The 16,515-nt window shown below is 38.7% G+C and overlaps 2 protein-coding genes across 3 annotated transcripts in view; both read left to right on the top strand.

The window, feature by feature from the left end:
• The first annotated feature begins 3,584 nt into the window (after positions 1–3,584).
• On the top strand, positions 3,585–9,185 carry nars2 (asparaginyl-tRNA synthetase 2, mitochondrial). Its single transcript, XM_080889652.1, has 14 exons — positions 3,585–3,912; positions 4,832–4,941; positions 5,045–5,165; positions 5,264–5,404; positions 5,493–5,573; positions 5,690–5,784; positions 6,006–6,138; positions 6,660–6,758; positions 6,868–6,905; positions 7,003–7,069; positions 7,179–7,316; positions 7,437–7,534; positions 8,852–8,878; positions 8,967–9,185. The coding sequence occupies exons 1-14, from the start codon at positions 3,751–3,753 to the stop codon at positions 9,109–9,111; spliced, it is 1,455 nt and encodes a 484-aa protein (XP_080745778.1). The 5' UTR covers positions 3,585–3,750; the 3' UTR covers positions 9,112–9,185.
• Positions 9,186–9,829: 644 nt separating this feature from the next.
• gab2 (GRB2-associated binding protein 2) overlaps positions 9,830–16,515 on the top strand; it is a 35,026-nt gene continuing 28,340 nt past the window's right edge. For both annotated transcript variants that reach the window (XM_080889347.1, XM_080889346.1), the window contains exon 1: positions 9,830–10,176. In XM_080889347.1, coding sequence (XP_080745473.1) covers positions 10,105–10,176 — 72 coding nt within the window. In that variant the 5' untranslated portion in view covers positions 9,830–10,104. The remainder of the gene's footprint in view (positions 10,177–16,515) is intronic.

The following is a 16,515-nucleotide window of genomic DNA, read 5'->3' as shown; positions in this document are numbered from 1 at the left end:
GTCCAGCTCTTGCAAAGTTAAATTAAGGAACCTGGGGAAATGAAGCAGAGCCCACACTATGTCCTCATAAAGCCAAAACCGACATGTGATGCTGCTGTGAAGCGGATGAGAATGAATTGTTTCATTTGACTGTGGCCTATGTGTAATATGTAACAATACTGTGATATTACCCCTCTGCTTTTCTATTTTTCATCATCTATTCTTAACTATCTCAAGAGTGCCTGGTCTTTGACTGCTTCCAGTGAAAGAAAAGAAAGGGTTGAAATGACAAATTGTTAAAGACACTGTTTAAGTTTAAAGCTGTATTGTAAATGGTCCAACTTTTTTGTCTGTGATACTGTCTCCTCTGTACACGAGGGGGGATTTCCTCTCACTTCAAAATTAAAACATTCTATATTAGAATATATGTAAATTTTGAAGCCACATTTAGAAACTTGGCACACAGTAGTCACCACCCTCTTATCCATAGGATTGTTGCTTCCAAAAAGTAAACTTATTGACCATGAACTGACTTGATGGTTCTCTGCTACAATATATCATAAAAAGCAATGCAGAAATCCTGTGACACATTGTGAGGCACAGTATGAGAAAAATAGTGCAATCAGAGAAGCAACTTTATTGCTCTTCCTTGCCAACCTTGAGCCAGGGAGTGAATTATAAGGAGACTTCTGAGCAGGGCAAGATGCGTAGCTCCACAGGAACCTGTCAAATTTGACCCAGAAGAGCGTTTTTTTTTTTTAAATAAGTTAGCAAGAACTTTATAAAACACAGTGTTCACAAGGTGATTGCCATTAAAGTTGTCTTTGATGTAGCTCGCGAGAAAAAAAACAGACCCTGTATGGAACACATTTAACACAAAGTACACACTGAGTAAAAACAGAAAAGGATGAATGTAATCATCGTGGTTGGTCTGACAGGGGACAACCCCACAGTAACAATTGCAGTTATTTTTCCTACAATGATTAATTTATTCCACTTTGAGAGGGAAAGCCTAACATGATGTCAGATAGTCTTTATGTTTCCTTTTCTTTGCAGAATTTTCTAGACACAGGTTTCAAAAGATGCTCATAAATGTTACTTTACAAGCAAATTAGATGGAAAATCTTAAACAGTGTAAATAATATTGTTAATAGTGTATATTTCTATCAAAATATATACAATATTTGCAAAAATATTGAGCATTGAGAACCAGCAGCCATTGCATTTTTGCTTTATAAAATAGTATAAAGAGTTTGTCCGAATTTTTTGTTTTAAAGGAATAATCGATGGACTATCTAAGCACAAGGACAAATACACCATTTTTATTTTACAAAGAAAAAATGATCTATCTGTGATGGTTAGTATCATTTTCAGATTGAATATCTTGAGCAGTTTACTTCGGCATTTTCGCTCAGTTGGAGATTGCTCAAACTGGCACATTACATATAAACCCACACAAACAGAGTATTGTAGTAGTAAGTCATAGGTAAAGCAGTGCAGCAGCCCAAATCTCTTTTAGTAAGGGTTGTTAGTTCCTTTTGATTTGTGTTTGGCTGCCTGTCACCAAAACCCATTCCCTGAAATCACATCACTATAATGGTCTAATCAGCACTTAACAACCCATGTTACATAAAATCAATGCATCCTTCCTTTTGAGAATGCAGAATATTTGGAGGGGCAGCTGAAGGCTGGTGAAAGGGGGCATGGGGAGGCTGTCAATAGGGATGCACTTGCCCTCCAAGTTCAGTGATCCTCCTGAGATCAAAGCTTTTACAGCAAAATCCTTTGTTTTGCTGACTAATCTTGTATTGATTTTAACAAGTTGTTAAGCTCTATTGCAGTTGTCAGACCGCTGCCAAACAACTCTCCTACCTGTAGAGGCTAAAAGAAGAGGGAGCTACAGTTCTAACAGGGAGAACTATTTAATTCTTTTCTTGTTATAGAAGGAATAGCGTTTTACTTTGCTTTTTTTCTCCCCTTTTCTTCTTATTTTTTTTCCCGTAGTTATGCAACAGTTTTAAAGTCATACCCCTACTGTGTTTACCTAGTTTCGTGCATATATTGTTTTGTGGTTCTTGTGGGAGGATGAGAATCTGTGGAAATAAAAAATGCGACACCCCATCAAGTATCTCTCCCACGTGCAAGTTGTCACGGAAAAAAATTCAAATCAATCAGAGCTATGCACTGTGGGCACTGCAACCTCGCTGTTCCTGTTGATGCGGAGAAAACAGTTTTGGATGCAACGTGAACTGACTGTGCGCTGGACTATCCGCTGCCAACCAAAGCCAGCAGGTCCTTTGCATTGTGGTTGGTAGAACTGCAGAGAGAACATAACAATGCCAGCTTGCTTTCATTTCAGTAGGCCTCGGAGCTTCAAATGAATAATATATTGGAAGCAACTCGGGGGTAAATGAATAAATCTACACTAGGTGGGGATTTTTAAAGGGAGAAGAAATATCATAGAGCTACAGCACTACCTTGTGGTAGAGTAAGATATTGCGCGACATTAAACTAAACGGAGACCAGTTCATTATTCTGACAGGAGGATACATACAGTTCATTTTGGTGTATTGAAAGTGGCGGGTTTTCAAACCCAGATGCCAAAAATGACAGAAAAAGGAAGCATTTTATGTTTTTTGTCAATTAATCAAAAAATAGAATTGTTCTGCTTCCTGTTAAAATAAGGCCATGGACATAACTGCTCCATCCAGGCTGGAGATAATTAATATCAATGACCTTGCTAACGTTTCAAATGCATCATGTTGACTTTAATGATGATGTGTCATAAGCAGCCGGAGGTGGAGACACCCGGCTCTGGTCAGGGGCTCCAAAGCTGACAGGCGAGACCAGGTGAATAATAGTCCATGGCATCTTATTATATTGCTGGCGTGATCTGATTTACTCCAGCAGCAAATGGTGGGAAGAGACCCAGTGTCGTTGTGGGTATTGAATTAACGAGGTTTACGCGCAAATGAACCCCACACTGACGGCAGATACATCACGAAAGATTAAAGAACATTTCCACGTGGCTGTGATAGCTGTTCGGCTTGCTTCATTACACTCCTGACTCACTCCACATGTGTTCGCTTCACAGCCGAAAATGTTTTGGAAATTTTGGAAGTTAGCGGGGTTGACTGACCTTTGCGTGAAATCTTCTACCAATCTACCTGAAGAGAGATTTTTTTCCCTTCTTTTTATTTTTACTGGTAATGGGAGATTTGACACGTTAATACATCCAAGATCACAAAATCCATCTACGCACTGTCATTACTCATATGGGGAGTAAGAGGGGCATTGCAGCAAAGCTTCTTACAAAGCTTTGAACAGTGTATAGTATTTTCATGTTTTATGGTTCCCCCTGTTAGAAAATAAATAAATAAATAAATACGACTAAACAATGTAGATTATACTGTTAATTTAAAATAATCCAATGTTAATACAATGTCTGTGGAAAAATAATAATTCCAACCCTCCTGAGTAATTTTTTTATACGTTCGTCTTTAAATAACACTACAACTCCCTGCAGCAAGAAACAGAAACGTGATTGGAGTTTAATAAACCACGTGACTGGATTGGACGAATGGCGAATGACCTAAACAGGAAGCGTTGCATTCAGTCTCAGACAGCGTGAAATCTGAAAGTCAACTCCAGACAAAATGCGGTGCATCTAATACACCTGTTAAATATATTGTCTTCTGAGTCTTCAGATTGTGATAGTAGCATGTTGTGCTTTTAGCAGGTTCTGCATCTGAAACAACAGCATTTGTCACAATGTTGCAGTCGGCAGCTAAAGTCCTTTCTTTTGCATCAGCCACCTCAGTATCTCGGGGAATAGCGGCAGGTATTAGACATTATTGTAAGAATACACCAACTAAACTAAGAGTGTCCCAAGCGCTGTCTGGGGCAGAATTGGGATCTAACATCAAAGTTCAGGTAAGTTATGTTTATTGGTTAGTATTTTCTGGTAACTGCGCTTATTTGTGCGATCAACCCTGCCGCAGGAACTCAAGCTCATTTAACTCACAACAATGGTGGCTTGTTATATGTGATTGCTAAGAATCTGCTAAACAAACTTCACCCTTATGCAAATTCTGCTGAAACTTGTAGGTAGTAAATAAATAACAATTTTTGTAAAAACCACTTTATGCTAATTTGCCTGGGTGCATGCGTGGAAGTTAAGTAGCGACAAACAAAACTGGTATTTGTGAAAGTTAACCACTGCTAACCCTAAATATTTTTTTGCTGACTCCCAGCCATCACTAGCTGAAAATCTGTTACATCACCACATTATCATATTTTCACTATGCCGCTATGCGACTGTAGTAAAACATCTTGTTTTGCCTCTAAGTTACACTCAAAACAAGTGTATTATTAGGTGGAGAGAAAGAGTCCATAAAAATAACTGTATAAACATAAACGAGCTGCGTTTTTGTAGCATCTTTCTAGTTTTATTGACCACTCACACATTCATAGAGGGTTTTCTTTTTACAATATGTTGCCCAAGGTCACTTCCAAATATCGGATGTAAACAAAATCCACAAATAATCTGCTTAAGTGCAATATTATTAATTCATTATTCAATTTGATAATCTCAGAATTCCATTTGAAATGATCATGGTTATTGTTAGTACCAGTACATCACAACACCCATACCCTAATGCCTAATGCTGCACTTTCTCACTTACTTTCAAATAATATCGTACCACATTCTATGCATTTATGTGCCATGTTGAGAAAGAACAAGCAGTGAGTTCTCAAATGACCAACATCCTGATTATGTATGCAAAATGTGCACATTTTGTTTTACCAGATGGAATAGCTGAGTGTAGTTTGTTCTGTGTCTTTGTTTTAGGGATGGGTTCGCTCGGTTAGAGCTCAGAAAGCCAATGTCTTTCTCCATGTGAATGATGGGAGCTCCTTGCAGTCATTGCAAGTTGTCGCAAGTTCAGAGCTGAGTGATCCGTAAGCATTTTGGCATTACTCCCTATAGACAATCCTTTGCCACAGAGTTTCTGACATGAAAAGTGCATGCTTAGAATATTCTTTGTTTTTCTCACAAATTTAGGTTGCTCACATTTGGTAGTGCTGTTGAAGTCACGGGCATTCTTAAGAAAAGTCCACACCAAAAACAACCAGTTGAACTTGATGCTAAGCAAATCAATGTAGTTGGAGAATGCAACCCTGTGGTAAGAACAAATTTCTCATACACATTTTGTAACTGTTTATATGGTTGCTATAGGAATCACAGTTTTATTGTATTTTGTTTTATATTCTTCTTTTTAAGGACTTTCCCTTTAAAATCAAAGAGCGACATGGCCTTGAGTATATTCGCCAATTTCCTCATCTCAGGTGCAGAACAAATGCTTTTAGCTCCCTGTTGAGGATACGAAGTGAGGCCACTGCAGCAATTCACTCATATTTCAAGGTGAGAACATCAGTGGAGGAGTTTCATAAAAAATGAGGAGCAAGAGTTTTTTTTAATTTTTTTTATTGTTTACCTTTTTTTCCTCCAGGACAATGGCTTTGTAGAGATTAACACTCCAATCATCACCTCAAATGACTGCGAAGGGGCAGGGGAGCTCTTTCAGGTGGAGGTGAGCATCTAAACACACTAACAGCTCTGTTTTTTTTTTAAGTTAAAGCCCCGTGCTTTAGTCTGAGCAGATTTATGACACTGTTTGAAAACTTGAAATCCCCGCTTTTAACACAGCCATCAGGCCCAGATTATGCAGATGGAGAGAACTTTTTCTCTGTACCAGCCTACTTGACCGTGTCTGGACAACTTCATTTGGAAGTGGTGTCAGGGTGAGGTAAACTACAGAAAGTTGACAAATTACAGGAGAAATCAACTTACTTTACGTTGTTGTCAGATAACTATTGGATGTTAAGTGCTTAATCGTATTGTTTTTTTTACTTTCATTTTACTTTATCAATTTCTGCACATTCTAAAGCTTACATATTCATATCAGTTGTATTCAGCTATGTACACTAAAGTATGTTTCTACTTATAACTCATACTCTTCTAGGGCTTTTTCTAAAGTCTATACATTTGGGCCAACTTTCCGTGCAGAGAACTCCCAAAGCAGACGCCACCTGGCTGAGTTTTACATGGTAGAGGCAGAGATCTCCTTCACACAGTCCTTAGAGGATCTCACTAAGGTTAGCTATGTCATATTTGATCTGTATTCGACCTCAGATACAAAATGCTATTTGTCAGTCAAACAGGACATTGAATAACATGTTTAAGCCTGTTAACTTTTTATTCTATACTACATATTTCTGTACTGGTTATAGATTAATTCGGCTTCCCTTCTTTCAAATTCACAGATGTCTGCTGTTCTGTTTGTCAGTTTTTGTTTGAAAGTTTGCGTCCTATATTAGGCCAAAGTCTAAAGCCATGCTTGCTAGGTTAGTGGTTGTAATTTGAGGTAAATAAAGTGTTGAAATGGTACAAAATAAACCGCTGTATGCATGTGTGGTTAATTGTGGCTTGTAGTATTAAGTGTTCTGTGTGATCAGTAAGATTAGAAAAGCATCTAAAATAAACTGAACTGATGTCATCATATAATTTCTGTGTACTGAACTTCAAATTTTGCAAATTCCCCATGTGACTTTTAAAGTTGCCCTTGTGCACAGTTGCCTGGGAAAGCTTTAATTATTAAACTTGGCCTGCTCCTTAGGTTATGGAGGACATGTTCAGATTTGCCACAGAGCATGTATTGGCTCACTGTGTGGAGGATGTGGATTTGTTTCACAAGCATGTGACTCCTGGGCACAGGGTAAGTCCTGAAGGACACTTGGGGACATAACCTGGCTCCAGCCATTACTCTGTCTGACTTCATTATTAGCTCAACTTATGTGTTTCCTCTTGCATTCATATATCTCAAGGACACTGTAGATGCTATGATAAAGAATAGCTTTCCTGTGTAAGTCTATTCCTTTTCTGTATATCACATTTAAAAAGTGGATGACATAAATAATATGGAGACAAAAGTTGAAGGAATATTTGGTGTCTTTTCTAAGGATTACCTACAGAGAAGCTATAGACATCCTGCGCCGCAGTTCAGAGAGATTTGCCTTCCCAACAGATGTGAGTGGCAATGATTACATTTTTATGTTGATATTGCAAACTAGATCTCTTCCTCTACACTCTGCTTGCTAACAACAAGTTTATTCCACACGGCTCTTCTTTTCTACAGTGGGGCTGTGACCTTAAGACAGAACACGAGAAGTACCTGGTGAAACACTGTGGCAACATTCCAGTCTTTGTCACTGATTATCCTTATGATCTGAAGCCTTTTTATGCAAGAGACAACCAGGATCATCCTGAGCGTACAGTAAGAGTCAGTTATACTGTATAACAGGGTGAATGAATGATCTAACCTCTCATTTCCTTCTTTGTCAGTTAGGGTATTTCAGTAATTTGCATATCTGAGCTGATTTTGACTGTTGTGCAGGCAGCTGCAGTGGACCTTCTTGTGCCAGGAGTTGGAGAGCTCTGTGGGGGCTCCCTAAGAGAGGAGAGGCTGAATCTGCTGAGTGCTCGGCTGGAAGAGTAAGAATTCATACTCCACGAGTATAGGAAGGCTTATGCCAAAAGATTTCGACTACATTTTTCAATTTATCCTCAATTGCTTTAGAATTTTTCCTGAATGCATTCAGAGCAGTCATAATCCTGCCTGTGAGACTCCGGGCCAGCTGGTGCAGTTTAAGTCTTGCGGAGGCTGATTAAAATAAAGAAAATGCTCTGTACCCCCCCCCCCTCCCTTGTCTCTGACACATCTTGTTGTATCAGACTAGATGGGTTAGCATCTATTTTGCATGGCTTAGTGTTTTACCTCACTGCCCATTAAAGATATTACACTGAAAGGAAACTTTTAAGGGATGCTATTTCTGAAGTTTGATCATAAAGTTATATGACTCTGCCCATAAAAATCAAGATACCATACCTGATCTAAATCTGATTGATCTCCTGTCCAAGGTTGTGTCTGTGTTCAGTCCCTTTATACTTATGCATGCTGGATCTCCTCTGATATGGTAAAATGGTGACCTTTTAACTTGAATTTCATTTTTGGGAAGAGAACAAAGTTGCAGAGGGGCAAATCTGGCAAGAATATCGCTGCACCTGCGTTTCTGTGGCCAAACAAAATGTTTCATTGCACTATGTGAAGGTACATTATGGCATTGAAGTTGAAGTAATTTTAGCTGGATTTCCTCTCTCAGATATCTCAGGATGTTACTGTAGAACTCTGCATTGCTATTCTGACCCTGGGGGAGGAATTCAGCTCGCACATGAATTAAAATAAAGGAATAAATCAAAAAACACCTTGCCTGCTCTCGCACTCCTGACCTAATAGATCATCTTCAGACATCGACACTGCATGCACATCCACTAAAATCTCCTGTGGGTCGCTGGGTCTTACCCAGAGATCTAGCTACCATTACAAATGAGGATCCTTGACATAGATGTTGTGTCACGGAAGTTGATGTTTGCACAAGTTTAAGGTTCATGTTGGAAATTCGGGTGCGCAGGTGGTCAGAACAGGCCATCTAGGGAGCAATATGAAATTAGAAGCAGTGCTGCAAGTGGTCCAGAGTTTAACAAGAAGGTGACCTTGATGGGTGAGTTCAGACAGCTTTACATAAATGATTGTTTTTCTATTTTTATGGGTGGAGTCTTGTAACTTTTTAATCACATCTCTTGTAATTTATATAAAGGAATTTAGATGTTTGTAAACAAAAAAGAATATATTGTACTGTGCAAAATACGGAGCATTTGTGTGGCACTTTCATGCAGCAGTGGACAAAACCATTGAAATCATGCATTTATTGTAGAACTTGATCTCATGTCAATTATTGCACTTTTTTCCAGGGCTGGATTAGAAGACGTCTATAGCTGGTAAAGTAATAATAGTAAAAACGTCTGTATATTTATGATATTTTAATGGACATTAAAAGAAGTCTAAAAACACTTGTGAATTTTGCAGGTATCTGGACTTGAGGCGTTTTGGCTCTGTCCCTCATGGCGGCTTTGGACTGGGATTTGAGCGATATTTGCAATGCATTCTTGGTGTCGACAACATAAAAGATGTCGTTCCTTTCCCAAGATTTTCTCATTCTTGTCTTCTGTGAAAAAACAATTCAAGCATTTTGGATGTGTTAAAGTTATGTATGTCTTGAAAACATTAAATAAATGTAATATTCAGGATTGTTTTAATTTTTTTTTTATTTCTGTGTTTGCCTCTATAATGGGAATTGCTCATTGCCAGAATTTGAATTGATACATTTTAGTTTTCAAGGAATACTTGATGACATGAGCAATACTTCCTAGGGAAGCATTACCTGGTTACTTTTAATTTTCTGGTTCACTTTTCCAACAAGGTTGGTTTTAAGAGCAAGATGTTAACTTCCCACCAGATGGTGCCTTTTCCCATTTCAACTAGTGTGAAAATGCCAATTTTTTTTGCCAAGTTAAATTTGTTACCTGAATCCATATTATCTGTTTTTCCAAAACGCAGAAAGTTAAGAAACTGCCTTCTGTCTTTCATAATATCGAACTATACTTGGATCACATTATGGGCTCATACAACTTTTTTTATTTTTAATTATTTAGAGAAAAATAATGTACGGGGTTTGAAATAACAGAAAATCGCTTCTAGATCTGCTCGTTGTGTTAGAGACAAATTGATATTGTTTTATCCGGAGTCGCTTGGGGAGCTGTTTAGTAGCAGATCTTCCCCCATCCTGTTCATCCCAGTGCAGCCCATCCCTCTATTCACGGTGGGCGTGGTATCTAAGGAAAACAAACTGCAGACACCCTATGATACTTCCTCACCCTGCATCAGTTGAGTTTGGCGGCGGCTCTTCGTCAGCCAGTCGTGCGTAATTGCCTAAAAGCAGAATCGCACCGTTTTGCACGCCTCTTGTTTTACACGGTACCATTGGGAGCGACTGTCTAAATCTGCGACCATCACTACTTTGATTTTTATCAAATGGGGGGAGCAGACAGCAGCAGGGAGAGCCAAACCCCGACAGCACTTTGAACAGGCAAGCCCTAAGGAGCCATCATGTACTAGTGGCAAACCGCAGTTTCAGAGCGAGAAGAAGCAGCAGACACTGACAAACATGAGCGGCGGAGAAATCATCTTCCAAGGCTGGCTGAGAAAATCACCACCGGAGAAAAAACTCAGAAGATATGTAAGTGAATGCACTTCCGTTTAGTTTGTCTACGTTTAGAAGTTTGATCGGTACAGAAGTTACCCGATTTGTCTGCTTTCTCACTCTGCCAAAGTGACTCTTTGTGTTCATGTCATTTGATATTAACTGCTGTCAAACTCGTATAGTTTACTTGTAGCCGGTGCATCCTTTTTCTAACTCGTAAAGATCTCATGAAGACAGTTTACAGCATCACGCCCTCATAATAAAAGAAACGACTAATATAAAACAACAAAACATGATAATAAATACAAAAAGGTTTTCAAAGGTCCCTGGGTTTAATCCGATTGCACAGTGAACAAACTAATGTTTGTAATGATTACTGATCTTGAAGGCAGAACAGTGAATACAGAGCGTGTAAAGGGGCAAAGTTTTAAAACCTTCATGTCCCACAGATGAGACAGTATTCTGTGTTTCCTGTGATCTTTTCACTCTTTCTGACTGTACAGTTGTGTGTGTGTGTGTGTGTGTGTGTGTGTGTGTGTGTGTGTGTGTGTGTGTGTGTGTGCACGCGCATCTATAGACAAACTAAAACAAGAGGATACTGAGCACTACATTATTGATTATATGCAGGATTTATTGAACCAGCCCATCAAGGTCCACTTGATATTAAACCCTCACTTAACTGCTTCTGTATTGTAAACAGCAGACAATTTGCAATATTTTAGAAAACTAACATCATTTAGTAAAAAATGGTGTTAGAAATTGTGCTTTAGTCTTATAGTCCTAATTTTGATGTGGAGTCCACTAAAAACATGAAATGACAGCAGATTTTACATGAAAGGCCACCCGCTGGGATGTATGATAATAACATGGAGGTAAGCCTGTGCAATAGATGACAGCTGTCTATAATTTTGTCTAAAGAGCTGAGATGCACGCAAACTGTCGTTTGGTTTTATCCAAATATGATGAGGTAATGTCTAATCAACAACTGATGTGACCAGTTTTCATCCTAGCCAAGTCAACTAATGTCACAACACTTGAGTGCTTTGATAAGTCTATATAAGCCAAAGCTGCTGGTCTCTTGCTGGATGCTAGGCAGGGGAATGGCTACAAATCAGATAATAGGATTTATGAAGGCAGATAGAGCCATGAGACAATCTCCTATAAATACAGCTGTCCACTGTTTTTGTATGGTGTAGCGTTACCAGGCCTCTCCGTGTTCCTGCTAGCTGATTTTGCCATGATGTCATCTCTCTGTTTCATCTGGAAATCCATCCTTGAATGTCTTCAGATGCTGTCCGGTCATTTAGTCATTGTCTTCCACTTAAAGCTGGCTAATGTTTACACAGAGACCACCATGGACAGTATGGAAAGGCAGCTGCAATACTACAGAGGAAAAAATTTGCTTGGTTACAGTACTATATAAACAACCAGAGAGAGAGAGAAAAAAAACCTCTCAAGGCAAGATAGAGCCCACATAATGGACTGCAAGCAAGAACGCAGGGAGCAGCCTCGGAGCCCTTCTCACACTGCTTCTCACCCTGAAAAATAACCTATAAACAACTACACAAACACTGTTTCAGCCAGAAAACAGAGTCATGAGATGGAGTGTCCAGAACAGGCAGACTTGTGAATGCGATCATCTGTCCATCTGACATTCCTTCCACTTAAAGTCAGGCTATATGGACAATCAGGGCCATTTATTTACCAGTATTGCTGTCATCTGATGCAATTACGTGAATGTAGCGGGATATTTTCAGATACAATACTCCAGACATTCCTGGAGGTGTGCTGTGCTTGAGAACGTGGTAGCAACTTTGATCGGTCAGTAGAAGAGGTGAAAGGAATGTGTTGTTTTGGAGCTGTAACTGCCATGTTTTATGTTAAAATGTTCAGTTCAGTCGTGCCAATCAGAGGGGATTATTTATGAAAATATATCTTAATCCTTAATAACAACTTCCCTGTCAATATTCAACCATTTGTACCACCGTGCCCTTCCCAAACCAGCTGAGGCCCGTGTTTGTTAATCAGTAGTTAGCTGATGAAATAGTTGGTCATTGTATTTATCGTCTCCCGCGACCTTCCACAGATGATTTCTGAAAATATGCCACATAGCTCATTTAGTGCAGGGTAGAATCTGCTCGAGTGTAGGGCGAGAGTAAAAACTGGTACTACCACTGCAGGCCCAACATGCAAATCATGTGCAAAGCAAAACACTGCCAGTTAAAGCATGGATGCAACTAGTGGAGAAGACAGGAGACAGCATGTTTATGCAATGTAATGACTAGTCATAGTTTAAGGTTTTCTAATTGTATATGTGAATCACTACAGTAAGACTTACTTACTGTACAACAGCTCCTCACTTCACAAATGCAGCCCCTCTCAAACATGTGACAGTGGCTTTGCAGACGTGTGGTTAATTTTCACTTCTTTCCCACCAAAAAAAGTCATGGTCTAAATGTAAATCACTTGGTTGGAGTTTATCTCCTCTTTGGCGCTGATTGAGGTTCCAGAGGTGGGCAGTGTTTTAATGCTGGGGGTGGGAGTGGCCCAGCTGCTTTTTTTGAACAACGTCCAGAATAAGCAGAAAGAACATGAAAACAACTGACGAATCCAGTGTGTTCCCAGTTCCTCTTGCATAGTTCGGCTGAGGTAATTTTTACTCATCACTCGTGGTCAGACAGCGAGCTTAATCATGTCTGCTGTATGAAGCTGCAAACAATCTTCTACGTGCCGCTGCTGTGTACTAAACAATCTTCCCATTACAAAATCAATACATTGCAAATAATAACACTAAAGTTTGCACTAGTTTTTCTTGGCTTGTTGTAAAGAAGGAAAAAAAATCTTCTTTGGCTTCTTCCTCATTAGTTTCTTAAATAAATAAATAAATACATTTTTATTTATATAGCACCTTTCAAGACAGAATCACAAAGTGCTGCACATAAGATTACAAGTCATAAAAAGATTTAAGAAGAGAAAATCTATTTCTTCCTAAATAGATACTTTCAGTATTGACATGTGTCGTGATAAGTTGTCTATATTAATCACGCACAGTGTGACTCACACTGCATACATTAAAAACTGTCTTTCTTGCTCTCTGGCTGATCAAGCTGCTGTTTGCTAAACTCTCCCCATCTGTCCGTTGTTGTATCTGACATCACAGACGTGTTTGTTCAAATACAGTAAAGCGCTGCTACATTCCAGACAGATCATATCGGCAAGGTGATATCTTTTGCGTCTTCTTTCTCCCGCTTGCCCTTTTAAAAGGCTGTGCACTTTTTCCCTTGTGGATGGCACGCTGCAGAAGAGAGGAAGAGAGATGAGGGGAGTCGGTGAGGTTTAAAGGCAGGCATAGCAGAGCAGCAGCCTGTGTCCCACTGTCAGCTGCCGGGTCTGCTGTTGTTTTGCAGAGGGGCTTTGGGAAGTCCTTGCCCTTAGAGGTCAACTCCAAACACCTCCCAGTTCCTGCTTTGACAGACAACCAGCACTCCAGACATTTTCCTTGTTCCATCTCATCTGTGGGCCTTTTCCCCCACAACACTGGGGTGGCTTTAAGTGACACTATTGATATCTAATGATTTTTTTTTTTTTTTTTGCTAAAATCATTAGATATGTTCACTTAAAAGAATTCTTGTGTTTGACCTGTGATTTTTGTTTTGTTTTGTTGTTGCTTTATAATCTGTTCATTATTTTTAGTTTTGCTTGGTGGGTTATACTGATTGTTCTATTATATATTTTGTCTGGTGTTCTTTCATTGGCAGTCCATTAAATGAAGTGAATGCAGATTATAAATATATATTTATATTTTCATGGTCTGATTTGAAACTTTCTTATGCCATACTCTGCTTTGCCATGAACTCGTAGAATGTAATTCTACCAATAGCAGATGCCAGACTTCCTTTGGATGGTACCTACAGGAAGTATTGCAAAAAGTCCCATGACAGGAATAGTAATTAAATTGGTGAGTCGTACATAAATGCGTTTCCATTTATGAAAGCCTTAAGAGCCGAGCTCAAAATAGTGTCCTTCTGAAGGAAATTGGAACCTATTGATTTTTTTCTTTTTTCTTTTGTGATTTGGACTAACAGTGAGATCGTTTATGCTTTTTTGATGACATTTAAGAAAGCGCACATGGTTTAATATAATGGTTCAAATAAAAATGAGTCAGACTACAACAACTTTGATTATAAACAGTTGACCGAAACAACTCTCGTGGTTATTCTGTTTTCATTTTTGACCCAAGTGGTAAAAGCAGTCTAGGAAAAAAATGCACTGACGTCATCTGCAAGTTGTGCATGCATAAACTTTATGCTGGTTAGTTTCATGTTCACCCACGTGTGGAGTTTTTTCTCCATTTAGAGGAATCTAGTTTCTGTACTGATTAAATCCAAATGTAGAATAATTGACACAAATCACACGTTTAGTTCAAACTTAGATGTCATATGACTATCATTAGATCGTCCTCCTGAAGCAAGTGAGCTGTCATGCTGTTGTCACCTGCAAACGGAGGCATACATCTAAGTATAATTCAAGTTACGCCCACAAGTTAGCATATTTTTAACATTCAGTGAAATGATCTGATTATCAATACCACACACTGAGATTAAGGTAGGATGGGAAAATGTGTATTTCTAGCATACATTTGAGTCAGCAAGCAAATAAGTAGGTGGTTGTTTTTTTGTTTTTTTTTTAATAACAGCAGCTTGTTTTTCATATTGTCACACTTCTTTGGATGTTCATCAAACTGTGGGATCTTAAAGGTGTCGTTCACTGAAATTTCAATATTAAATATCTTCGAGAAATTAGTGTGGTTGATAGTTCGAATGAGCTTCGAGGAATGCACCCATGTGTGGAAAAAACAGGTGGGAGGGCACTGGCCAAACTTTTACCAGTTAAGAAAGTTTTGTAGGGGTTGTTAATGTGTTTATACTATGAAATATAAGTGTAGTAAATGCTTTAAATATGCCAAAACACAGGCTGTTGTGTCTCTGTTTTATTTGAATCTCATTGCCTTTGGGCAGTACTTTGTAGGAGTTTGAAAAACAAAGTGACTTTTGGTTGAGGTTGTGGTGCAGGTGGTTGTGGCAGTCATAATGAAAACAGTGACAAGCACGCATATGTTTCTGTATATGGCATTGGTAAATATTTTTCTTGAGGACATTGTAATACACTGGAAAAAAACAAGTGTTTTGTCTAATATTTATGATAAGATCACGTGTTCTAATTCTGGCTACTTGTATGGGGGAGTTTAACACGTTTTATTGATAACAATGCTTTTTTAATAATAGATGATTTTCACATCATTCTAAGTCACATGCTAAAAGAGTTAAAGACAGAAAGACAAAATATTAATATTTGAATAAATCAATTAAGCTTAAGCTTTTTCTAATCCAAGCTTTTACTTCATCATCGCTACATTCGCACCTCACTTAGGCATTTCTGTCATACGAACATCTAGACATGGATGAGTCATTGCATGCTAGTTATAGGAACTGAAATTTCCAACAACTGAGTTTAGATAAGAATAAACTAATGAGCAATGTTTGTAACCAGTGTATAAACATAGACTTCTAGGACACTACACCACAGAGCTAACATTAAAACCTGATGCCTAATATTTTCTAGCTCTCCTTCATGCTGCCAAAAGAGCTTTAATCAGTTGAGACATGGACATGTGTCTCCTGGGAATACCCTGTGGTGTCTGGCGCAGGGACATTGACTGCTGGTTATGTTTTGGGGCTTCCACAGTTTGGGCCTGTTCAGGTGCATTAGCTGACGCTCGACTGGATTGAGATCTTGGAATCTGGAGGCTTGGTCGATACCCCCTCCCTGAGCTTGTTCTGTTTTGTTTTTGATGGGGCAGTTAATTCTGAATATCTCCTCTTAGTATCTTTACTTGGGCATTTTGTTGAAAAATTCAGAAATTGTATGTATTTGTTATGTCAGTGTTGCTGAAAACACGTTTTTGGTTCCCACGGGTTCCGTTTCTTGTTCATGCTTAGGCAAAAGACAACGTGGATAATGATATGACGTCCATTACGACTCTATGACGTGCTGTCCAGTCACAGGAGCATGTTCAGTGAGAGGCTGAGATTACCTAAATGCACCACTAAACGACACAGGAAATCATTCCTGCCAGTAGCTATCTCCCTGTACAACGTCTCCATCTAATGCACAGTGCACAGTGCAATAGTTACACCCTTTTGCACATCATCTACAGTGAAAATAACAGTTTTACAGTTTTCTATATGTATATTTAATTTCTTGAATATTATTGTTATTTATTATTATTATTATTTTTGTGACTTTTTAATATGTTGTATTATGTAATTCTGTTCAGTCTGTTACTGGAGCAACTGTAACCACATGATTTCTTTA

The sequence above is a fragment of the Rhamphochromis sp. 'chilingali' genome (genome assembly GCF_963969265.1).
Source record: "Rhamphochromis sp. 'chilingali' genome assembly, chromosome: 8".
NCBI lineage: Eukaryota > Metazoa > Chordata > Actinopteri > Cichliformes > Cichlidae > Rhamphochromis > Rhamphochromis sp. 'chilingali'.
This window is presented reverse-complemented; position numbering and strand designations above follow the sequence as displayed.